The sequence below is a fragment of the Microtus oregoni genome, unplaced genomic scaffold (assembly GCF_018167655.1).
Source record: "Microtus oregoni isolate MIOR12 unplaced genomic scaffold, Mior012 000114F_ref0000099, whole genome shotgun sequence".
Lineage (NCBI taxonomy): Eukaryota > Metazoa > Chordata > Mammalia > Rodentia > Cricetidae > Microtus > Microtus oregoni.
In genome coordinates this window covers 1165787-1191822 of record NW_024544743.1, presented here as the reverse complement: position 1 = coordinate 1191822, position 26036 = coordinate 1165787, and the positions used below count along the sequence as shown (strand labels likewise).

General features: G+C 43.7%; 1 protein-coding gene across 5 annotated transcripts in view; it reads right to left on the bottom strand.

Moving 5' to 3' along the window:
• LOC121443890 (BDNF/NT-3 growth factors receptor-like) overlaps positions 1-26036 on the bottom strand; it is a 330682-nt gene that overhangs the window by 143443 nt on the left and 161203 nt on the right. For all 5 annotated transcript variants that reach the window (XR_005973721.1, XM_041645640.1, XM_041645641.1 and 2 more), the window contains exon 13: positions 4173-4361. Coding sequence is in view for 4 of the 5 variants with exons in the window: in XM_041645640.1 (XP_041501574.1) it covers positions 4173-4361 (189 nt within the window). In the remaining variant the exon portion in view is untranslated. The remainder of the gene's footprint in view (positions 1-4172; positions 4362-26036) is intronic.

Below are 26036 nucleotides of genomic sequence, written 5' to 3'. Positions count from 1 at the left end.
CCTCAGCTCCATCTTGCCATCCTGCTCAATCAAGGAGATGGTCTATAGTTTACTGACACGGCACTTTGAGGGGTTAGGCATTAGAACACTCTGCTTTGTCCTGGGAAGGCAACTTCTTGCTTGGCTAGTTATGGAAGCTAAGGAGTGACTTCCAGATGCTGTCTGGCCAGAATTTGCAGAAAACCATAGAACTCTTCTCCTCCATCAGGCTTGGGTTTAGCCTCCTGTGGTTCCTGCAGTGATGCAGGAGCCTCCAAATACCAAATTATTATCAGGCGGTCTTGGGGGAACCTCTGGGCCCTGCAATAAAGTAGACAGACTTTCTATTGGAAAGTGCTCAGGAGCAATTCAGCCCTGTTCACACCGCTCTAAAATCTCACAAACCAGCTCTGGACTTGGTGAGCGAACATTACCACACAGTTCCTGGTAGTGCATAAGTATGTCAAAGGGCCTGATTGCTCATTGCTCCTCACGGAAGCAATCACATGCATTGTGTAAAGAACCCTAATCTAATCATGGTGTTGTTGTGTAAAGCAAAGCCGTGTGAGTACTGAAGCCGTCTCACTATGGCAAACCACTTCTAAGGGTGTCTACTGAGGAGTTCACAGCAGGGGATCCTGAAGATCCAGCTCAGAGGGACCCTAGCAGTCCAGAAGCCTGATCTGAACCATGCTAATGTATTCTTACTTGCCCTGCTTAGCATTTGAAATCTTGAGCCTCTCAAATAAAAGAACAAATGCCTCCTTTCTCTGGGAAATTTGGTCATGCCAGGCCCATGCCCCAGTATGGTCTTTATTATTTCATATCATTTCCTCAAGATAGCCTGTTCCTCCAACTGACTTGCCTGATTCCTGAAAACTGGATGCAAAGCCTTTCTGCAACACAGCCAGTCTCAGTGCTAATCACACTGGGCTGAATCGTGCGATGATCCAGTTCGGCCTGCGCGATGAGTCTCACCGCAGTCAGAGATCAAGCCATTGCCGCCACCAGTTCTCTGGTTCCCACCCTCGTAGAAGTCCCACGTCTAATCAGCAGACACTTAATGTACTGAGGTGTGCACTCTAGAATGTACTCTTTCAACTCTGTGAAAGGAAAGGGATGCCACTCTTGGCGACAAAAGATGTGTAGTCTGAAGTCAACATCTTTGAATATAAAATACAGCTTCTGGGACACCCAGTAGACATGGTAATGTACGGTCCAAGCCTGTAACAGACTCAACATGATGGCAGCGATACACTGTCCCTTGACTTTTGTTTTAAGGGCGTGAGGGAAATGCTAAGCTGTCTTTCAAACCTTTGAATTGGCTTTTGCCATTATCTATGCATCTTTTGGGAAGAGCCCTCCCCCACTTGAGATGTTATTAGAAGTTAGTTTGTTTAGGACATTGAATAAAAATCGCTTATCTGAAACTAATCTTTCAGAATTTCACAGAATTAAAGCAAGATACCCTTCTGTACGTCCAGTCTCTGTGCTTAATTATTGAAATAGTTTAACTGGGATGATTGTAATATGTTTAGTCAAAGAAAAGATTTCATAAGGCTTATTTTTTAAAAAAAAATGCTTAAATAAATCTGGTTAAGTTGCTTAGCACTTGGTTAAAAGTATATCCAATAAAATCAACATGTACAAGTTTGGTACCAATGGAAAGGGACTGAGAAGACTGTTACAAATTCATTGGTAACTAACTTCAGCAATATATTGTCACATCTGGTCAACATCTGTTTGATGTCAAAAACCCACTGCGTGTCCTGTCCTAGGTTATGGTTAGCAGTTGAAGTTGCTGTTTTCCCAAGACTAAAGTTGAACCTAAACTGGACTACAGGCAGACAGACAGACAGACAGACACACACACACACACACACACACACACACACACACACAGAGCACAGGACAACACAGACACTGAAGGTTAAAGAACATACTGGAGTAAAGGGTGATGTTGACATGGGGGTGAGGGTAAGGGCAGGAAGAAAAGGGTAAAATCTTCTTCATTCCCATTTCTTTGATCAAGTATCCATGGAAGATGGGTGATTTTTTTTAAAAAAAAAGTTATTAAAAATCATCAAAGATAATGTCTGGGGAAAGTTAGCTTTAGATTATGCAGGTAAGGCTTGTCTGAGGCTACTGCACTGGGCCTGGAAGGGTGTGTGGGTGGAGGGCTCAGTGAGACATTGTAAGGAAGTACTAGCCAAAGAGACTTGGTGGTCTATGGCCCAGGCAGGAGGCTGGAAGCAGAGGGAAAGCTGGGGGTCCCATAACTCTCTTACAGACCCAAGTGTGGGGGACACAACATGACTGAGCCACAAATCAAAAGGCCTCCAGAAATAACCAAACTGTTTCCTAAAATCTCTGTGGTGTCTAGATTGAGGATGTGGCTTCTGCGAACGTTTTCTTAGGACTCTGGGGTCACAAACCCTGCAGCCACCCACCCACTTCCTCTGCACAATCACCATCCCTTTAAATGAAGGGATTTTTCTCTTTTTATTTTCTGAGGTCTGATCACTTGGTACTGGATAAGCACTCGGTGTGCTCTTCCCTGGGGTAGACTATCTCTCACTCTCAGTGCTCCATAGCTGTCTGTAGTTCTTTGTGTAAGCTTGAGACCCTGTGGCTCTCTCCATCCACAATAATGTGTCTATTATTCCTTTTGTTCATTCATTCTTATTGCACACATTGGACCAATGGTCTCTGCCTGATGGTTCAGCCTTACTTCTCCATCAAAAAGGAAAGCAAACTTTGTGTTAATTGAAGTTAGCCTCAGCTATCCAGCCTGGAGATGATAGAAATACAGCACACACCCTAGTCCTGATAATAAGATATTCCTAGGGAGGACAATGGGAGACACCCCAGATTCTCTTTCCACAGTATCTGTTTTGTCTTCCTGTTTGACTCTCATATATATAGACAAGGATCCTAGGCAATGCGACCACCAGAAGGAATACCTAACTCTAAACAGTATCTCCTCTTAACTTGGTCATACCATAGTTATTAGAATCAATAGCACCATGATTTTGAATAACAGTCAATGTTCAAGGACTTTCCTAACCCTTAAGTCTCCTTTTGTCCTGCCATGTAACGAATTCAGCTAACACCTTCAGTGAGGCACAATCTCACATAAACTTATAACAACGTTAACTCTGATGCTTGGTCCCAGCTCCAATCTTAAGCATACCTTGAAATAAATGCAAATGAATAGAAAGAAATGATCGTTTCTCCCTTATATAAGAAATATCTTATTGCTAAGCTTTATGCAATGGGTTTTCAGCAAAATATCACTCTCCAAACCTAACTTTATAACTGTCCTCCTTAGCTTCTGAGACGGTGCGGCAAAGCAGCACTTACTAGTAGGCAGGATACAGGGATGTAGTAGACAGAGGACAGCCACCTCATCAGGACCAGGGAGCCCTGGAATCAAGGACACCTGAGATCCTAGCCCCCACAGCCTCTTATTCATCCATGAGAGAATGCCTGTGTGCACTCATTAGGATTGGAGGTTTCTGCTTCTCTTAAGGGCTTGCTCCATACTTTGTATCTGGTCAGTGGTTCGGAAGTTAGGGAAAAGGGCCTAAGCTTGCCCGCAGAAGCTGACTGAGGGGCTAGCATAATTACTAAAGGTGAAAGGTCCTCCTCCTTCTCATACTCATAACATTTGATGTAACAGCTGTGACATCACAAGGCCTCATGCTAGGAATCAGGACGAGAAAAGAGCACAGAATGACCCCCAAATCAATACCACCTGTATAAAACACGGAGCCTTTCTGACTGCCTAGAATGCATGCTTTAATTGCTTTCAATAAGCCAGATTTAAGTTACACCAATTGCCTGCCAACTATAAATTATGTATCTGCATTCTGGTGACACTTCTGCTTTTTGTCTACATCCTTCTCCAGATAAGTGTGCTTGATTATAGCTTCATGTTGACAAATGATTGCGGGAAATGGATTCCAAGAGAAGTCCATATCTGCCCACGGTTCCCAGCCCAGCAGGAGCCAAACCCTGAGAATCCCTTAAGTAAGCAATGCAAGAATCTAGCCGTGGGCCAAAAAGTGCAAGAATCCTCCAATAGTCCACGGACCCCATCCCCAGCCCGCCTTGTCAGAGGCCCTGATAAACAGAATCGTCAGAGCAGCTATGCAGCAAATGGGTCAATAAGTACAAACAGATGTACTCACATGTGTCTGGCTTGAGCTGGCTGTTGGTGATGCCAAAGTACTGAGGGTTTTCGATGACAGGAATCTTGGTCATTCCAATAATGACAGCATCAGGACCGCCCTCTGAAGAAGATGGAGTATTACTCCCGTTGGAGATGTGGTGGAGCGGGCTGGCCGAGTCATCGTCATTGCTGATGACAGAAGCTGGACCTGGAGTTAGGAGAAGCAGAGGCATTCTGTAGTTTAACGGCTTCAGTTGGACTTGGATTCACATCCATTCCAAATGTGTAACTTCAGTGGGTCTCAGTACGTTTAGGGCGTTGCCATCATCACTATAACCTGACGTTAAGACATTTCCCTCGCCCCAGTTAGTATTTCTCTCCCATTTCCCCCACTCCCGGTCCCAGACATCCACAAATTTACTTTTCCACTCTGAGCTAACAGACCTTGGCATTCCACCCAAGTGCGGCCAATGTAATTCATGACTTGCACTTGGCATCCTGTCTTTAGGCTAACTCTCACTGCCATGCGTACTGATGCTTCCTTCTCCTTGCTGAGTGAGCCGAAAGGGTACAGACATGGCACGCACTGTTTATCTGTCCCTCCACCTTTTGAGGATTTGGGACTCTTTGACTAATAAGAACAATGCAGTTGTGAACACACATGCCCACGTTTTTGTGGGGACACACGCCTCCTTTGCTCTTGTGTGACATTGGCAAATCCTAGGGGAGGCCCGGGCTTAACATTTGGAGCAACTAAACCGATTTGCAAAGTGATTTACAAAGTGGCCGCACAATGTTGTGTCCGTCACCACCAGCGTGTGAGGATTCTGATTGCATTTCCACTTTCTGCACCTGCACTGCCGCCCCCAGGACCCGGGGTTCTGTGCACACGTTAAGAGGACCCTAGCCCTGAACTCCTGGCACGAATCCAGGACAGTTGTTTCTCTGGGGACTTAGAGCCATGTTGAGAATTTGGAGATCTGAGTTTCTTATCTTCACTCTCTCCCTCACTTCTCTGAGCATCTACATCTGCTTACAGCTGGGGGCTGTGTTGGGGAACACCCAGTTGTTATTTTATGGCACTGGAGTGAGATTAGGGATATGAAAACGCGTTATAAACCTAAGTGTGCTTCATGTACATAGATGTATAGAGCCTATGACACCTTTATACTAGAGCAATAGCTTAATTATTTTCCATACAAGAATTGATTCTAACCCCAGACCTCACAACGCATGCCACTGTGCTCACTCCGCTACATTTTGTCCAATCAACAGATCTGCTGACTACTCAAGACCAGCCGAAGTCAGCAGCCAAAGCAGGTTCAGATAGATAAAAATGTATGGGAAGACTCCAGGACATTGAACAGCACATGGATAGGCATTCACATGTACCAATCCAAGTCATTTACACATGGATCACACATGCCTGTGACATGCATGGAATAAGCTCATGGTCCATAGAGAGGGTGAAAGGGAAAGCCAGGCAGAGGGAAAGGGTGGAATCAGACACCCAGGCAAGGCAAAGGCTTGCTATGGAGGGATGTCAGGGTTGCACTTCCGCCCAAGGGACTGTGTTGTCAACCCCACCCCCGCCTTTCCCCCCAGCATGCTTCAGGACCTCTGTGTATTCTCCATTTACTCCCCATCCTTAATTACTTCCATGTAAAGCAATTACAAAAACGAAGGTTGTTTTGTCAGAGTCTGATACAACTTGAATCCCTATTCAATATAGCGATAATCCACCCACCAGACTCTAAGATCCATTTTCCCCCTATGGGGATTATTGTAGTTTGTAGTGATAACAGTTGGACGTTCCCCAGCTAGTTGTGTCTTAAATGAAGTATGCAGGGGGGAACCTACTGCTATTACCGGTAATTCTTAAAGCAGTCTCTCAATGGGAGAGCATTTAAGTTGTGTTTAATAATATACTCTGGCTTGATTCTGCAAACATGTCCTCGCACAGCCAACTCAGAAGCCACGCCATGCTCAAAGCCAAGGCAAGCTCGCTGGTTGTGCTCAACTTGTGCCTTGAGTGTCTGTGTTCGCAAACAGTGGAAACCCTGCCAAGAATAGCTGTAAGGACAAGTTCTTACTAATATCCCCAGCCATCTCCGTTGTGCGACCTGCTTTCCAACAAGCCTAGATCACTGCGGCTTCTGGCCGGTGATGGAGATGGAGAGGTGCCACACTTGGCTTTCTGTGCATTGTCGTAAAGCTTTCCGCCGTTCCTTCTGTGAGGCTACCAGCTACCAAAGCTTGCTACCCTCAGAACCCTCAAGGGAGGTGCAGTCAAGGCCGCATATTTCTCAAAAGATTCCAGGCTCCACCTTGACCCCCATGGGTAGAGAAGCTGTCATCTTCTAATATTCCATGTGTTGTCATGAAACTTCTCCTGGGACCTCAACCGCAGTTAGAAACACGTTGGCTTCAATTGGGTTTGTCTCTGGCTGTTCTCTGGCCCCAGTTAGCCTATGAGGATCACAACAGTGATTGCTCCAGGAATCCAGCTCTAACTCTCTTGCCAACTACACCCTGGAGCCCCTGTACACAGTAACCTTCTGTTTGGGTCTCCTCCTCCGTGTCCACCAAAGCACACTCCCTGTTCCCTAACCCTCTAGCTAAGAATCAGTCCCTCACATAACTCAGTGTGAAGGGATAAGGGCTGAGAATGTGGTGACCGTGCATACGGAAGGGCCTACATTCCCTTCTGGCACTAGTAAAAAACCAGACAATTTTTCAAAAGCCTTTTCAGTTTGAAGAGAGTCACCATTGACAAATGGAGTATCAGAAACCTCCACAATTCATCAAAGGAATATTAATTCAACCGCTGTTCCCTTCATTAGTGCTGTTCCAAAGCCTGGAAGATTGATATGGCTGGCAAGGTTGTGGGAATTAAGACCATTTTTCTATGAACATTTTAATATAAAGGCACACAGTGCACAGCCAAGTTGGGAGGGGAGAAAGCTCCCGATGGGGACAATGAATGTCTATATAATTTGACAGCAGCCTGTCTGCGCATTTTATGATTTGTGTCTTTGTGTGTCTGTGCACGTAGTTTAGCAGACACTGTGAAAAAGGAGACAGAAGTCAGAGGCACGTCGCAGGGTATTATAAGAAACTCATATGAGAACTTGAAAAGTGTATTATATTAGTAATACAAAGTTTAAATTGCTAGGAATGTACACTGCTACTGAATTTCAGGTAGTTAGTTCCCATAACAAGGCTGATAAAGGGAGGTATACACAGAAACATTTTAGCTCATTTTTATTTCAATATAAAATAAAAAGAAATACAGAGAGACATTGCTTTCTCTCATCAGAGCTACATGATATCAATCCTATATATTTGATTTTTTTAGATGTTTCTAAGTCTAACTAAACACATTTTCCAATGATTAAAATTCTCATCTGGGAAATGAGCTTCCTTCTTAATACCAACAATGCCTTCAGTGGAGGGAGAGATTGCTACTTATAAGCAACTGCATGTATTGACCACGCTTTCCTTTGTTTTCTAGGGGCTGAAGACTTGGCCTCTGGGACCTGCCACCCAATCTGTAGATAAAATAAATGCCCTGCCCATCAGTGCATCTTCCGCACACCTACCAACATAGCCTCTACCTCCAGTCCCCGGCTTCCTGTGGTCTTCACACTCCAGACCACCATCGCTTGTCCTATCGCCCTAAGGCTGATGCCATAGAACTCAGGGGAGCATGGAAGCCCAGAGCCTGCTGAGTTACTGCAATCAGGCAGACCTAGATCTGCCTCCTCTGCCTCCCTGGTTCCTCCTCATGAAAATAATAAGAAAAGCTCTTGTTTCCCTGTTCCCTCCACCTCCTGACTGACCAGGGGTCTCTGTGTAGCCACACACCGTGGCATGATACGTTCTTCTTAGAAACTCCGAGTCATAGACTCTCTTTACAATGGCCCTATCTCCTAGCTGTTGGCCTCCCCACACTTCACAAATACAAAAAAAGGCCTCTTATGGGCTACAGTTGAGACGTTCTGAAGAACGGTCTATGCTGCCACTTAAGAGGGCCCAAAGCACTTTTGAACATCTCTAGGGCAAGCACCTGTCTGTGGATAAAGGTATCTAGAAAGTGCTGAGGTGGCACAGTGGTTAGCTTTACCATCCTCGCAGGGAAGGAAGACACCACCTCCAGGGCTGTGGGAGAACGGCTCACCTTCCTCGGCACACATATCCCGGAAACAACCAACTCTATGGGCTACCTGGAGTTGAAAACCCTCTGATGGCTCAGAGAATGATGGGCTATTTCTGAACTGTGCCCATCGGATGCTTTCTAGAGCCGCAGGTTACTGGAGCTCGGCCCCCTGCCTTCTTTCTGTTGGTGTTTTTCCTCCCAAGATTTTTTTCTGGAAAGTCTGTCTCAGCCTGAGCTTGGTCCCCTGGTCATGTGCAGATCACTGAACAGACACTGCTAGGGAATGTTTGACTGGACAAGGTCCCATGTCAGGGTTAAAAAGATAAAGGAAACAGGCTTCTATCAGGCAGTGTAGCATACAACTTTAATCCACTTAGGAGACAGAGGCAAGCAGATCTCTGTGAGTTCAAGACCAGACTGATATACAAAGTGAGTTCCAGGACAGCCAGGGCTGTTACACAGAGAAACCTTGTCTCAAACAAAACAAACAAACTGACAAAAAAAAAAAAAAAAAAAAAAAAAAGGAAACAGGCTTCCTTCTATGGCTGGCGAACGCAGGACAGACAGCTGAGAAATGGGTGGCTTTCTTATACATGTCTGTGTCTAACTTTGCTACAAAAAGGACCAGCAACCAAGAGTCTGCTCGTGATGATCAGATCTCAGGAAACCACAGGGATGATACCAAAAAAAAAAAAAATGATAGATAGATAGATAGATAGATGGATAGATAGATAAAACCCTGCCTTTTTTTTTTTTTTTTGCCTTCCATGTAATAACTTCTATTCTTTGTCTTTGTCCACACAGAAAACGCCAAGCAGAGAGGAGGTCCTGGGAGAGCACACCTGATTTGGGTCCTAATGGTGAGCCCACACCATCTGCATTCACCGCACGAGCTACACGCTCTGCATTTCTATTGTCTGCATTCGGTCTGAATGCAAAGGGAGAGAATGCAATCAAGACAAATCACAGTGTCTGGATGTGGAAGTCTGTTTGTGAGGGAAAAATCGCCAGATGAAGTGCTCATTTGCCAGTTTGGAATTCTATTGCATCGTAGCCAGCAGAGCCAAGTTAGGAGCCAAACTTGCCCAAGCTTGCCTGTTCAGCCAACAACTGTACACTGAACTGGGGCCTTGATGTCATTCTAGTCTGCATCTCTAACCTTCAGAAGCCATCACTGCCTAGAGCAGAGACAGCAGTTGGCGTGCCCACTGGATTAAAGACAAGGCAGCTTCAAGCATGCAAACCTACTTACTATGGAGTTTGCAAAAGTAATGCCTTTTCTAGAAAAATAAATAAAACAAGCTAGGTCTTCTGCTTTAACAGATTTAAAACTGGGAAGACAGAAAATAAGTTAAAAACCAGTGAATAGAGAAGCTGAGACCAGGGAATAGAGAGAGGACCTGAGACCAGGGAATAGAGAGAGGACCAGAGACAAGGGAATAGAGAGAGGACCTGAGACCAGGGAATAGAGAGAGGACCAGAGACCAGGGAATAGAGAGAGAATCTGAGACCAGAGAATAGAGAGAGGACCTGAGACCAGGGAATAGAGCAAGGACCTGAGACCAGGGAACAGAGAGAAAATCAGAGTAGGTTCTGCAGAGCCAAGCTACAGGAACTCAATAAAGTTAAAGGAGGCCTGACTACTTACCCCCTACCCACACCTTGTCTCAACTTCCCCAATTTCAAACCATGAGATATCTAAAAACCACAACAAAACATAAACTAAACTTCGAAAGAGAAGTGGAAACCGGAGAAAGTCGACTGACCTTGGTCGTATATCTCAATAACATGTCCCCCTCAAAAAAGAATTTAAAAAGTAGAAACCACTGGAGACCAAGACTTCCTCTCAGACCTGGGAAGCTGAGTTCCAGATTCCTGTGTAAACACTTGTATTTCAGCCCGAGAACATGGAAGTTCAAACCAGAAAGAGGCCAAGGAAATGGCCCAAGCCTGGGGTTAACAACTCTGAGCTGCTGCTCTTCTTTCTCACCTTCTTCCTTCCCCCCAAGTGGAGAAATCATTTCCTCACCTTGAATCATCTAGCAGGACAGCTGTGCGGGGTGAGGACACACAATTCACTTGGCAAATGTGCCACAGCTTTGCAGCAATGTGGGGAAATAATGAGGGAAAACAGACCTTATCTGAAGCCGAGCAAGGTGACAAAGGGCAGCACAGTTCCTGGGCCATTAGGGATATTGGAACGCTCCATGCCTGTCTGCTGCTAAGTCACTGCATGATGGGCAGCATGAACCGTACGGCACCAGACTCTACTGGGCACGCATATGCAAGACCCCTGCTGTTTGGAGGGTCCCCATTGACTAATGGCACATTGAAGCATCTATTCCTTGGACTCAACTGTTGCCTTAGGAAACCTCTGAGTTGGAAAGTATTTTCTATACCACAAAAAATCTATGGTTGTGGACCAGTAAAGGAGCAGAGGCAACCTAAATCATGCGCTTCTTTGCTCTGGGGATCTACAGTGATCTCCATGGTCAGTTAAGGCTAAAACTTGGTTCAAGAACTAGTCACGTGAAACAGTACAGGTGAAACTCTCCCTGTACTCCAATGATGCTTCACGAAATCGCTGCCCTGATGGTTGCGGGTTTAAGCTTAGGCCTTCCCTTCCCAGAATCCTGCATGCCAGGCTTGCTGCCTAAGCTGATATTTATTTATTTTACTAGTTAGTTATCATTGAGGTGCGGGGAAAATAAGCCCTAGGCAATTCTGTGTGTGCTGAGCTTAGGCCTCAGCCAAAAGCCGACTTTCTCAAACGATTAAAGGTCATCTAAATACTTCCTTCCAGGGCTTAGAAACCAGAAGGAAAGCTGGGTCACAATGCTAAGCCAAATAAAGATCTTTTACAAGGACACACTGAGCCTCACTCCTGAGAGTGAGTTTGGCCCAACAGTGTACTCAGAAGGTCCACTTCCCTACTGGTCATTTGTAGGGGATTTTGTGCATCTGTTTCTTTGACGGTGGTGAGAACCAAACCCAGGGCTTCCTGCATGCTAGACTAGTGCTCTACCACGAAACCACCTCCTCATACCTCAGTACTTGTTTGATTTATCTCCAGAAAAAAAATAAAATCATAGCTTGCATATTTTGAAACTGTTTTCTTTCCCATTTCAGCAATTTTCCAGTCACTTTTCTTTTGTACAGAGAACCCAATAAAGGTCAGCACTCACCTCTCACTGACTGTGCATTTGGGGATTATTTCTTCCATAAACTTACAGAAAACATTGTGGCATTGAGCATTTAACACATCTGAGGCACCCACCCCCTTTCGAGCATCACTCTAGTAGAGTAAATCCTGTTAATAAATAGAATTGCTATTGAAGACAGCTTTGAGCTATAGAGTCTCACTTTTACCAACAACACATGTGTGAGGAGGCTATTTGAGCTCTAGCCCAATGTGCAAGTGAGGGCAGGCCACTTCCTACTTCCTCTCTGCCATTCATGTAGCTGAGGAGTGAGCCACTTCCTACTTTCTCTCTGCCATTCATGTAGCTGAGGAGTGAACCACTTCCTATTTCTCTCTACCATTCCTGCAGCTCCACCCTACTGAGCTGAAACTTGGCAAACTGCCTCCTCCTGTCCACACCCTTGAAATCACTACCACACTGCTTCTGGCATGATGCTGCCTTGCATGGGAGCATCAAGGAACACTGTAGCTAAGAAAGCACAGGCATGCCTCTTGTGCAGCCCACCAGCCCTTCAACCACATCTTCCCTGAATTACAAATCACCTCGAAGTTGCTGACAGGGTGTCAGACAGAGAGACTGATACATTCAGTCATCCCATGCCATAATGACGGACAGGGGACCTGTGCTGAGAACCAGGTTTTCTTCAGTCTTCTAAAATTGCCTTTGCCATATCCAGAGTTGCCAAAATTCAGCAAATTCTGGAACATTGTAACTAATTCAGTTGTCTTTGGAGTCAAATACTATTAATAGTTATTTACCCAACTGGCAGAATGGAGACTTCAAAAGGTAATAGCTTCCCTGTTTGCCTGAAGGGGCTTTCGGAGGAAGAGAGCCACCCTAGAAGTACTTCCATGCATGCTGGGGATGGGAGCCTCAGAGGTGGAGAAGCCATTCCAACCCAGAGGAAAACTGATCTTTCAGGGGACACATTTCTGGATTCTATAGAACAGATTAAAATTAACTAATCACACAGTGGGGATACAGAAAGTTGGGGTGCCCCTAGTTTTCAGTGTTCAGCCAAGCAGTTCCTGAACTGACAGGCATACGATATGGAAGCCATTTGCATTTGGAAAGTGCCACACTTCAGATTTGAACTCTAAATCTTTGCTCCAGACTCCTGACTCACTGGGGACATTCCATGGCAGGAGCAGACACAGCTCCCACCAGCCAGGTGATCATGAGCCTGCCATTGGTGCTCCATGGAGCACTACACTGCCAACATATTCGGACATTAGACTTGAAACAAGACAGAAGTGTCAGCAATCTCAGGACAGGAAGAGACCAGATCAGTTCATCTTAGACAGATTGCTTTGACTGCAGGATGGAGTCAGAATTGTGGGAAAGACAAAGAATAAGAAACTGGCCAACAGGTTTAAAGAGAAACAAAGGCTCAAGAAAACTATAGCCTGACCTGGGTGTGGGGAATAGGACAGCTAAGAGGAGATGGGCAGAGTTAGGGAGCCAGTGATTGACTGTTTGTGATTGACAAGTCAAGGAGAATCTGAGCAGGGAGTCGCGAAGCTCACAGTCAAAGACAGTGAGGTATAGGACGCCACTGACCATAGAGTCCTGACGGAACTTGGGACAGAAATAACTCCACAGTTATAAAGGGAAGCTCCTAAGACACAAATCCCAGATAAGACAAATTAGGATAAAAAGCCCATTTAGATGTTTGGGAGAAAATGAGAGGAGACTTCTTTAATTTAGATTTTAATGTCCCAACGACCTATGTGTCTCCTGGGTCCCTGGAATACATCTACTGGGAGGTGGTGAGAGCGCTAAGAGGTGGAGCCTAATGCTGGAACTTTAGGTCATTTGTGAGTGTGTGTGTCCTTTAGAAGATTGTGGTACCCCAAGCTTTTACTCCCTACCAAGGGCTGATTAGTTTTGCTCAGCCATGCACTCTTGTTGGGACATACTGTGCTATGTCCTCCCACTGGAGATGGAGGGGATCCATTACAGCTGTGAGTCCGTCAGCCTGGTCTAAACCCATCACTTGGAGGCTTTGTTACAGAGACAAAAAGCTGACTGACGTGGGAAGCATCAGGTATGCAGAACTGGAGCTCAGGATGGCCAAGGCTCTGGGCGCTTAGGGAGCTGGAGAAGGGAAATGGGGTCTGTATGGGACTCCTTCCCTGGTCGTTTCTATGGGTATTCAAGTGAGGCTAAATTTGGGTAAGCTTACTCCTGACTTGCTGATGGCTAGGATCCCTTTAGAAGGGGCACAGTCACAATGAAGACAATATAAGCTTTGGGGCCTCTGAGGCCAAGAAAATGCAAGAGCTTCAGAGAGATGAAGTGGCTGCCACCTCCCAGAAGCTCGACACTCAACTGCTCCTTCTTGATGGATTGAAGAAGCAGTCTTTACACAGAAAGGAATAATGTTCTCCCTTTCTTGTGGTGACTCACCGTGGGGACTGGGGTCTGCCCAGTCTTCTTTTATTTTCTGTTTAATAAGAGAGATTTGTTCACAGCAAAATGAAGGGCTCCCTCGAAAGTAAACGTAGACACAGTCAGCACTGAGAATCTGCCCCACTCGAATTCTATTAGGAAATTAACCAGTTAAACCCTAATGATTTTGAAAAAAAAAAAAGCTGTCCAAAGAAGGGGAAAAATAATATATCAGTAGCTCAGTAACTCTGAGAGAGAACTGAAGTAAAATAAAATAAATACAAGAAAGATTAGTTTTTCAAACATCTCTCCAAGGAAACAGCAAGGATTTAGTAAGCTAAAAAGGGAGTATTCATGACCCAAGTGAAAGCCAGAAACAGGGAAATGGAAGAAACTGGACCGTCCCTGTAGATCCCGGCCACACAAGCCCTCGGCATTAGCGTTCCAAAAGTTCTGACCTCAAGACACCCCAGTTTCCAGATTGCCTTTTATATCTCAAAAAACTCACATTTGCACATTTGGATGTGAGGAGAAAAATCACTAGTTTCCAGTCTTTAAAACTCCGCAGAAATTAAAACCTGCTGCGTTATCAAATGTTGCTGTCTCCCCATCCTAGCATCCCCAAGAACAACATGTCCACCACTTTGGGGGAGCAGATGAAGGTATTATAATGCAGAGGAAATGCCCCTTGCATCCAGTCCCTGAGACTGTGCCCACCCAGAGAGAGCACTCGAAGGTAGCTGCTCCCAGCTGCTTTGCCACAGGGAGGGTGCTGAGCAGAGTGAAGGCATCTCACAGAGCATGAACTGACCGCTTCCAAACACTGGACTGCTGGCCACTGGCACAGAGGGGAGGGGAGGCAAAGGATCACACTGCTGACAGTTTCCTTTCTGGCTGACTTGCAATTGGCTAACTAAACAGCTGGCTTCAAATTAATTCCAGTTCCTCCAGTCTCAGAGGAGTGTCGTTCGGGGCCAAGTTTCCACTTCAGTTCCACCTTATCTCATACTTCTGGACATGAGAATTATAAATGAAAATCCATCCAAGACTAGGAAAAGGGCTTGTGTTGGGGTGAACTGACGCTGAACATCCCAGCATAGAGAGTACCCTCCTCCCACACCAACCTTCACTTGGGCCATCTCCGCCTCTAAACTTCTGACTTCATTAACTCCTAGCGTCTCTAAGAAAAACATCATCAAACAGTTCCTAGGGTGGAAGACGCGGCTCAGCAGTTAGGAGCACTGGCTGCTCTTCCTGAGGACCGAGGTTTAATTCCCAGCACCCACATGGCAGCTCCCAAACATCTACAATTAAAGTGTCAGGGGGATCTGGCGCCCTCTTCTGATCTCCGCAGGTACTCTATACACATGGTGTACGTACATATATGCAGGCAAAACATCCATACACATCAGATAATTTCTTTAAAATTTCTTTGTGACAAAAAAGTGGCATTATGGCTTAAATCCTTGAAATTAACATTTTTTCTTTTGTTCTTGACCCTTAGCCCATGTTTCCCAGATGCCCTTGCAGTTAGTTGTAGCTATACAATCAAATTCCAGCCAGTGGCATAGTCCTCACATTTGCCACCTGTTCTTTTTGCCCTTCAACTTGGTCAGAATGAAGATAGTCCACAGGCAAGCTAGGTATCTTGACTTCAGAATTTGAGTCTAAGGATATGTTGCTTTGGAAAAGAGGTTCTGCTTTTGCTTCCAACTCAGACGAGAACCTGTGGGTTAATTCCAGACTATTGTTGTTTGATGGACCAAGACCCCCTGAAAGGTCGCCATGAACACCCCTAAAAGTTACTTCACCCAACAAAAGCAGGAAGCAGTTTGGCGAGAACTACACCCATATTTCCAAATATTGTCTATAAATGCTTGTTTACATTTAAAGGGGGATACCTTTATGTTGATTTAACTTAACAGCCCATACAAAGAAATATCTCTCTGTGCTTAGCTCCTTCACAGTCAAAAACTTCAAAGAAAACACAATACTATTCATAATATGCATTTTATTATCTTTATTCCTTTAATCTATGATTGTCTGTACTTTGTCTCTTTAAAGACTTTGTTTTATTTTTTTCAACCATTTACTTCCTTTTCTGAATCTCTATACCCTTTATTTTCTCTCTTCTGAGCCTACGTACATTTTTAAGCATACTGTGACCCATTTAGATGTCTTTTATGTCTGAATCTGTCCTTATTGTGTATCTTTAATCCTTTTTTGACCAAAACCATTTTTTATGCTAAGTGGGTATGGCTAGGGCCAAAGGGCCCTGCCTACTTGTTCTGCCCAGTCTACCTTGGTGGAGGCATGTTCAATGTCTCTGCAAGTCATGCATACCACCCCAGTTCCAAGTATGCAGCAGGTCTATATCAAGCCATTAAGCAGTTTGTAACATGCCCCTCACAGACCCAATTTAAATGCTCCATAGCTGGAACTCCTGAGAAAGAGTTAGAGCTATTTATTCTGGTGAACCAGGAAGCTGCCATTTTTTTAAAGAAACCACAGTTTTTACTGTACCTCTCTTAAAGTAGCTGCAGCGCCCCTACTCGCTGTGAGCCCATGTAGAAAAAAAATTGTGGCTACCAGAAATTGTGCTAAACTCTGTTCTTTTTTGCCTAGAATTACTCCTCAAGCTCTCTCGGGCTTTAGGTGGATATAGCTAGCACATGTTGGAGTGCCAATTTGTAGTGCAAAGGAACAAGGTAAGAATGCCTCACTGAGAAAAGGTACCAAGCCACATGATAAACATAGATAAGAATTATGGGTTAAATTAATTTGTATGAGCTAGTTAATAATAAAGCTGAGCTAATAGGCCAACAGTTTATAATTAATATAAGCCTCTGTGTCTTTCTTTGGGACTGAATGACTACAGGACCACGTGGGACAGAAACCTCCATTTACAAATGGTACCCAAACATTTGGGGAAATTTTTCATATAAAGCATGAGAAAGTAATGGGAAAACCTTGTTAACCAATTATCTTTAAGAGGTGGATCAAAGTTAAGGTGTGGCTTTCTGGTACCAAGAGAGAAAAATGGGCACATGACCCAGGTGTGCTCTCTCTGTGACAGGGCACAGCTGAGCTTGAACTTCTTGTTCTTCTTTCGTGGGTTTTCCTCTTATAATAAATAAAAATATAATTGTTTTATCCTTTAGCTAGCCTGGTTATTTCTCAAATCAAACTAAATTCTACAGTTGGCATCCTATGTGGGGCTTGAACCCACAACCCTAGGATTAAGAGTCCCATGCTCTACTGACGGTTATTTCCCAAATTGAGCTAATTTCTACAAGATTTTAAAATAAGGATTCTCGACAGACAAGGACAGAGTCAAGCACAGCTTCTTGGTAATCATCTTTTCTCCGGTAGGCTCTGTTTGTTGGCAGCTAGCAGAGTTACAGCTCCTTTAAGAGAGGTTTCCTGACTCAGCATTAGAGGCAAAAACTTTGCAGCTCCTTTAAGAGGCTCTGCCACCAAATATTTAAATGGTGTTTATGAGCAGCCAGTGAGAGGCATGCTTCTTAGTGGTGGCATGAACCTTGAAATTTCATAAAGTTGTAGCAATAAATTTGGCTCCCACCAATACCTCTGCCATGAATCTAGACTCTTAGAAAGCTAAGGAGTGGAGCAGAGTCAACCACCAGAACTGCAGCTTTAATTCTAGCCATGTTGCTTAGTAGATTAAAGACTCATATATTCAGAAAAAGGTAGAGATATATAGTAATAACAGATTCAGACAAAAAAACTTTTCTAAATGGTTTATATTATGTTTAATATATATTTAATATATATAAATATATTAAATTTAATATAATATATTAAACATAATATAAATATGTTTAATATATATATGCTAGGAAGAGAAAAGAAAAGGGGTAGAGAAAGTCATTTTAAAAGGGAAGTGTAGTAGTCGGGTATGGTGGCACATGCCTTTAATCCCAGGATTTGGGAGGAAGGCAGATCTATGTGAGTTTGAGGCCAGCCTGGTCTACAGAGTGTGTTATAGGACAACTAAAAACACACAGAAAAACCCTGTCTCAAAAAAAAACAAAAATTAAAAATAAAAATAAAAGAAATAGAGTGAAAAAAGCCACATAAAGATGAAAAATACACAGAGAATCTGTATACTGTATGTTATTGTGTTGTCTTTGAGTTGTTTGAGTTCCTGCTGAGGAAGGAGCAACAGCTGCTAAAAGACATTTGATTATAAATGCTGCTCATTTAATTCAACTTATATAATTTAAAAATGCCTTGACTTTAAAATTTAAATCAAAAGATATGTTACTTTGGAGAATAAGTTTTGCTTTTTTTTTCCACAGGAAATGAGAGCTGTGGATTCATTCTTGGTTAAGAAAAATAAGGTTTGATCAAGGAAGACCCCCCTGAAAAAAATCTCCAATAGTAGCAGATGGCCCAGATGATCTAACCTTTCAGATCACCTCTGTTGCAGTTTCCTCCGAGTTCTACATCCAGAACAGATGATCAATCCTCACAAAATACTCCAGTCAGGACTTGATCATAATCCTAAATTTCCTTTGGGTCCCCATAAGATTACCAGTACCCCAAAACAGCAGGAAGTAGCCTAGAAGGCTATGCTAACATTTCCCCCCCCAAAATGAATTATGAATATTTGTCTTTGTTTAGAGTGTTGGTTACAAGTCGTTATGGATAATGGTCAGGCAAAAAGCTTAAAAAGGGAGATTAGATTCAGAGATCTTGTTTTGAAAAGAAAAAAGGGGAAATGCTATGGGATAATGCTCTTATACACTATAAAGATTGGTTACTCATATTTGTTTAATAAAATGCTGATTGGCCAATAACCAGGCAGGAAGTATAGACAGAGAATTCTGGGAAGAGAAAAGGCAGAAAGTCAGTCACCAGACAGATGCAGAGAAAGCAAGATGAGAATGCCTCACTGAGAAAAGGTACCAAGTCACATGGCTAAACATAGATAGGAAACATAGGCAGAATCTTCTGTTTATATGAAACTCTCCAAAATCAAAAACATTCTGAGCACTGGTCTCTCAGAAGGGAAGGATGGCACATAAGATGCCATGTTCAGACCAAAGAACAGCCAAAATGCAGGTACACTAAAAATAATGAATAAAATTACTGTCAGGCCATATGTATACAATGTATGTGACATATAAATAAATTCTGTGTTTCAAATTAGGTTCTGTCTCCAAGATGTCTCATTATGTGTGTCCAAATATTCTAAAATTGGAAAAAAAGTTCTAAAACATTAAGCATTTTGGAGACAAGATGTTCAACTTGTACAGGAATGGTGGCAGCTGAGGGACATGTCTGGTACACTGAGAACCTTTGCTAGACGGAGCCTGCTTATGAGGTTGACCACCATCTCCAGAGTTGGCACAGGCAATCAGTACTCAGGATTAATGAACACAACAACATGTTTTAAAACACAACAGAATCAAATATAAAAAGCCAAGGAAAAAGCCAATGTATAAACTACAAATACAACCTAAAACCATGATGTGTTGCTAATACAATAGCTACCTGATTCACTGAGGACCTATGAAGGGACTCCATGGAACACAGCAAATTTGTCATCGGAATCTGTGGGTCCTGCACTTGAGAATTCAACCAATCGCCAGCTGAAGATACACATACACACATACACAATGCATACACATACACACAATATATATACATACATACACATGATACATACATCCATACATACATAAACACACAATACATACACATATAAACACAATACATACATATATATACAATATATACATACATACACATGATACATACATACATAAACACACAATGCATACACACATAAACACAATACATACATATCTGTTCTGAATTTATTTTGGTCGTTATTTCCTAAACACTATAGTATGACAACTTTTCTACCGAATTTATATTATATTAGACATTATAAATAATCTAGAGAGAAGATTTAAAGAATAGGGAGGGTTGTACTCAGGTTAGGTACAGATTCATGCCCTTTTTCATAAAAGAGACATGAGTTCTGAGGACCTTGGAATCCACGTGGTCCTGGGCGAGCCTCCTGCGGGTATGGGGGAGTCAGTTTTAAAGGTGAGAAATACCCAGGAAACAGCACTCCAGGCAGAGGAATGGAACACAGATAGACCAGATGCCAAGGTGTTTGGCTCTCTCTAGACACCACAAGAAGTGACCAGCATGATCTAGCATGAGCCTTTCCTATAAAAATTAGGGACACACCCTGAGAACACTGGCACCTGACCTTGTATCATTTTCCTGAGTCCAGCATCTGGGGTGAGCTCATGTGCAAGATAAAAAGCATTCGGTCAACTGGCCTAGATTTTCCCTGAAAAAAGAACTCGGATTCTTTTAGGTCATTTTTCTCATTTTAAGAGGAGAGCCTGTGCTCCACAGAAGCAATCTTTAAAGTGGTGCTTATTAATATTTGCTCCATGGCAGGCGCATATGAGAGATTAGATACTACTTTAATTAAGGGAACGTGGTCAGCATTTATTGCTGTGTTTAAAAACAAACAAACAAAAAAGCTGAAACAAAAACCTAGGAACCCATAGGTTTTAAACCTTTAAGTCCAGAAAGCCTCCAGCGAGAATCCTGCAATTAGTCTTGTTGGAAGCCCAGCAGGGTGCCCCGATTCTATGCTTCAAACAACTAATTTTGAAGAAAAATGGTCGGCAGTTACTTTTCTCTTTCATTTTGAACACATGGGCTATTTCAAAGAAAATTCAGCAGGGTTCGCCTCTCCTCACTCACAATTAAGTGAGACAAAGTGCTGGGATTTTCCAATCCACTGAAAATTCCAGAGAGCTCCGTGACAAAGGACACAGCCTTCCAGCGCCAGGGAAAGGTGGGACCCACTGCTCTGGATCCTCATTCTCCAGGCTTGGGTCTGAAGGAGGGTCAGTCAGCCTCGGTCTAATAATAAGACTTGACAGACATGAGAGAGCAGCGTGAAAGCTTTCCTTTCTCCCGTGCCACCCCAGTAAGCGCCCAGAGTGCTCTGAAAACATTTTCTCAGCTGTCACAAAGCCCCCCCGAGGGAAGGCAGGTGATGGCTGTCTGCACACACGCATTTTCCTGCTGACCCCCTCTTAAGGCTGGCTTCACACACATTCCAATTCCCTTCTCTTCAAAGCAGCCCTGGTTAGTAATTTAGAGCAAGGGCTTCACAATGGACTCGCTTACCAAGGGACATTAGTGGCCCTCTAAGAGAATGGCAAGCCCATAGTGCCTGGCAAGCAGTTTATGACAAATTCTCTTGAGATTTGGTTTCCATGGAGAAGCCAAACAGTGAGTCAGACCTGGAGGACTTGCTGAGACTGGTCTACACTGCCTTGTCACTGAGAAAGACCCTAAGGAAAGAAAGTGCTTCCTTGCACCGAGACCCTCCCTCCATTGTTCCTGCCGTTAGAATTTCCCTTTTCATTTATGTCGTACTAACCTTAGTGTGATTATATTAATAAGGTTGTACATATAACACAGAAATTGGTTTCAGTCCCTCTGGATTGTCATTTGCTGCAGCTAACGCAGGACACCACCAGGGAGCTTTCTGTGGTATAAGATGGGGTTTTACCCGAGACAACTGTGCACAGTGAGGTATCCAGCCTTTCCAAGACACTTTTCTTGTTGAGTCTAGCCAAGGCCAGAAACCGTGTGAGACTGAAACCACAGTCAAGATGTTTAATCTCCCTGTTGTGCAGTCTTTATTTGGAAGTCCTCACTGTGAGACAGAACAAATAGAACTATATGCACTAATAAAGTGAAGTGTTGAATAAAATACCAAAACAATAGTGCAAAACGAAATCTACTCATTTAAAACAAAATGAGAACATTTGAACAGTCTAGCTATTCCGCTCTGTCCCTTGAGGTGGTTACACATGGCCAGTAAAAGAGGCCCAGACCCATGAGAGGAAATTTGTTTCTTGCTTTACCCTATCCCATTAAATAGCCGAGGTGTTCTTTAAAAGCCATGGATTTCTTGGAAAAAAAAATTAGAATTGACTATTCAAGTCAGGAAGTCTCAGATGGGGGTGATTTTGCCTCTAGAGGGAAATCATCAGTTCTGGAGATATTCTGGGGTGTCCCCGTGTGGGGTGGGCTGGAGGGCCTGTGTTATGTATATCTAATGGTTTGAGGCCAGAAATGCTGCCAAATCATCACAATGCCTAGAGATGCTCCCATGGTGTAGAACCTAAGATCCGCAATGCCTAGAAAGGATCCCATGGTCTAGAACCTGAGATCCGAGACACACAGAACAGTCTACACTTTGTAGAACTAAAATTCTAAATGCCAGTGATAACAGGATTGAGGAGCCTTGACCTAGGTTAGAGTCTAGATAACTTGGGACCTGCTAAAAACAAACGTCAGGCTGCCGGTGCAAAGACAATAAATTCCTTTCCCTCCTGGTTTATCTGACACTCCTCAAAAGGCAGACCTGACAATGCATTCCTTCTGCTCTGGAATAAAATAAAAATCACCATCTCCATTGTCCTTGCTGTCATTGTCATGACCAACATTGCTATCCCCACCATCACCACCGAGAATCAGATTCAGACTCCAGGTTTTGGGACTAAGTCGGATTGGCTGTTTCTCTACAGGCACGCTACAGTTGCTGTGGCTGTCTCTGACCCTTCTCTCTGGTGGGTAGGTAGTGCAGTCACTGTCCTGCCCCAAACAGAGCTACCTTCGTGGCTTGTGAGTTGATGTGTTCATGAAGCATTTCTAAATATCCAAGAGGAAGAGGAGAATAAAATCTAAAACTGTCAAAAAGCCCTCAAAAGTGTGACCTGGCCGCGTGATCTGACCCCAGCTGGTCAGTTGTGATTTCTGTTAAACCAGCCCAGATTCCAGTGTGCACTATTTAAGGAAACATGTCGTGTCTCTTCCTATTTGTTATTAATTCATTTAAAATCTACCCATAGTACCTAATAGGTACTAGACAATATGTAATGTAATGACAATAGAATAACCACATCACCCTTCTGTGGAATGTTTATTTATTTTTCAAATAAAAAAAAACCAATTACTGGACATTTTGGCTGTTCACTGTATTTACACAATTCTATTTCTTCTGTTAGAGTATAAGGACTTGATGTTATTCCACTCTTTATTCCTTTCCATGTTATGAATATTCCTATTCATAACAATTGCAGTATAATCAGCTCCGGTACTTTCCACATGTACATGCTCAAGAAATGTCTTAATGCCCTAATGAAATGTTTTAAAGAAGACAAACAGCAGTGAAAACTGCCTTAGTGTTGTTTACCGGCTCCAGTATTTCAGAGGCACCTGTTCTTCCCCTGTCAAAGTAGGTCTCCAAGATTTATCTCTCTCCCTAGTTGTTCTGACTTGTCCCTACTGTGTGTTATAAGCATACATATGATCTTGTCTCCCTACTGCGTTCCAGGTATTAAATACAGGGCCTGGTGAAGTTTAGACACTCCATAAAGAGCTAATTAAAAAAAGATGATGACCTCCAACCAGCTCCTTGCAGTATTCCGTGGAAAGCCAAACTCAGCGTATGTGGGCCCATATTTGGGTTAGAAACCCAACCGCTCAGCCCTCTTCTCTGGACTCCCTCACCTCCCCACCCTACTCTTTGCATCGCTTATGCAAAGTCAGCAGGCATAGCATGGGGATCCCAAGTAGAAGTCTCAGGCTCCACAGGGTGCCTCACTTCTTCCTGGGACCGTAATGGGGTAGAGCCCCTCTACATATGCACACTGCACGGCGGGAGAAGAAATGGTCGTTTATGTTTTAGGAGTCACGCTTCTTCAGTAGTCAAGTTCTAAATAAAATCATCTTAAAGTTATTAACATTTGCACAAATATAGGGATTTTTTTTTATGGTAACCAATCATATTTTGAGTATGGAATCTATGCCTCCCACTATCAGTGAGGTTAAGAATCTTGAGGCTAGAGAGTTCATGGGCCCTGGGAGAAAACCTATTATAATTATTCCGCTAGATGAATTTTGTCATAAATGACACATTCCTATATCCATAGATCAGTGCATTACACAAGATGCACTTTGGAGACCCAGAACTGTCAACACGCAGAGAATGAGAGATTTGGGTCTGTTCAACACTACATGTCTGAATCACACCCCTCTCCCTCAAGGCTCCGGGATCCATGTAGAAGAGGGAGAGGAAAGATCGTAAGTCTAGGCGATGATAGATGACTTCAAGAATAGGATTCTCCAGACAGTAGACCAAGTGCACATACAACCTAACAACAACGCCCACAGCGTGCCCAAGATCTACAAAGCCAAGTCAGAGTCCCAGCGTAGAGAAGGGGAGGTAGGCACAGACTCACCCCTAGCTGAGGAGCTGTCGGCATTTGATTGCCACTGAGAGAGCTGAAGTCCATTTCCTTCAACAGCATGGCACCTGGTGCCCTGGCCACACTCCAACACAAACTGGACTTGATGGGAAGAGGGGAGAAAATGAGGGGATGAAGACTGTGCAGGTATTTGAGTGAATAGAGAGAGGGGGAGGTGATCTGGGAGGAACTGAGAGAGAGTAAATAGGATCAAAATATATTGTGTGAAATCCTCAAAACTAAGAAAGAACATTACTTTAAAAACCCATAACTCATACAGAAAGGCAAATGCTGTCCATGTTACTCACTGAGAATTTACCGTGGTGTAAGCCATATTTTCTGAGCTCTTCTTCCGGAGTGGCCTTCAGAGCAATGCAATAGAATCTATTAACGGTCTATCTTTGTTATTTGTGGGCAGTGTGACAGATTTTAATCAGAGGTGACTTGGACAGAAAAAGCCGGGACCTGAACTGCACCCTACCACTGCTGTTTAGAACGGTCTGATTTCATCTCAGGGTTAGGCGCTCTAGAAGATGTCCTGACTTTTCAACAAACCACCACAGAAACTGTGTTCTAAGAAGGCTACTGCCTGGTGACTGTCAACAGTAGACCCCCAGCCACATGTCTCAGGGAGACTTCCTGGTCCACCAGTTCCTGTAGTTAAGTGGATGCAGCATGGTGCTGTGATGCTGATGGTCCCACACGGTGTCTGTTAAAGGCTACGTATGCACATTATTCTCAGAAAAAGAAAAAGAAAAAAACAAGATAATTTGACCTAAAATCTCATTCAAGATTAATTAGAAATGTTAGTATTAAATTTTTGTTGGTTATTATATACTAAACTTTGCACACATAAAATTATGTTGAAAGGCTCACCCCTAATATGACTATCTTTAGAGATAAGGGATCATAACAGCTACCCCTAATTCAATAGGATTGGGGTTCCTTAGAGACTCCAGAGCTCCTCAACCAGGTGCTAATTGTTGTACTAAAAGTCCACAACCAAGGACACTTTCAGGATGAAGAGACACCACTGAGCATGTTCCAGGATGATACAAGTCCATCTTGGCAGGGAAGCCTGTCAGCAAGCTGCATGCATGGCCAGTGAGACAGTAGCTGTGAAGTCACATCCTCAGGGCAAGCATGAAGGACTGCACAGGAAGCAGGGTGAGGCTATAAGCACGTCAGTCTACCCTTGGTGACGTACTTCCTCCAGCAACTTCTGGAAGGTTCCACAGTCTCCACTAACAGCATTACCCACTGTGGTCCAGGAGTTTGTATATCTGAGCTGGAGGGAGATGTGTCTCATTCAGATCACCATACCAGATGCCATGGAGAGCAGGCCACATGCAGACCCAGCAAGAAGCTAACTATCTGCAAACCAGGACAGGGGATGAAGCGGCACACACTTTGGTGTACTTGTAGCCTCCAGAAGAGAACTAATGTCTGGTGTTTCCTCCACCCTCCTTCTCCATTTTGTTGTGGCAGCCCAAGCAAACCATTTTATTCATCTTTTTAAGATAGATCTCATATATTCCAGGCTGACTTCAGATTTACCATGGATCCCAGGGCAAATGTTTAGGTAGGGTTTCTATTGCTGTGAGAAGACACCATGACCATGGCAATTGTTTAAAGGGAAACATTTCACTGGGGCTGGCTTACAGTTCAGAGGATTAGCATTGTCATGGTGGGAGCATGGTGGCGTGCAGACAGTCGTGGTGCTAGAGAAGACACAGAGACCTCTATATATCTGGATGGGCAGGCAGCAAGAAGAGAGAGTGACTTTGGGTTCCACTTGAGCTTCA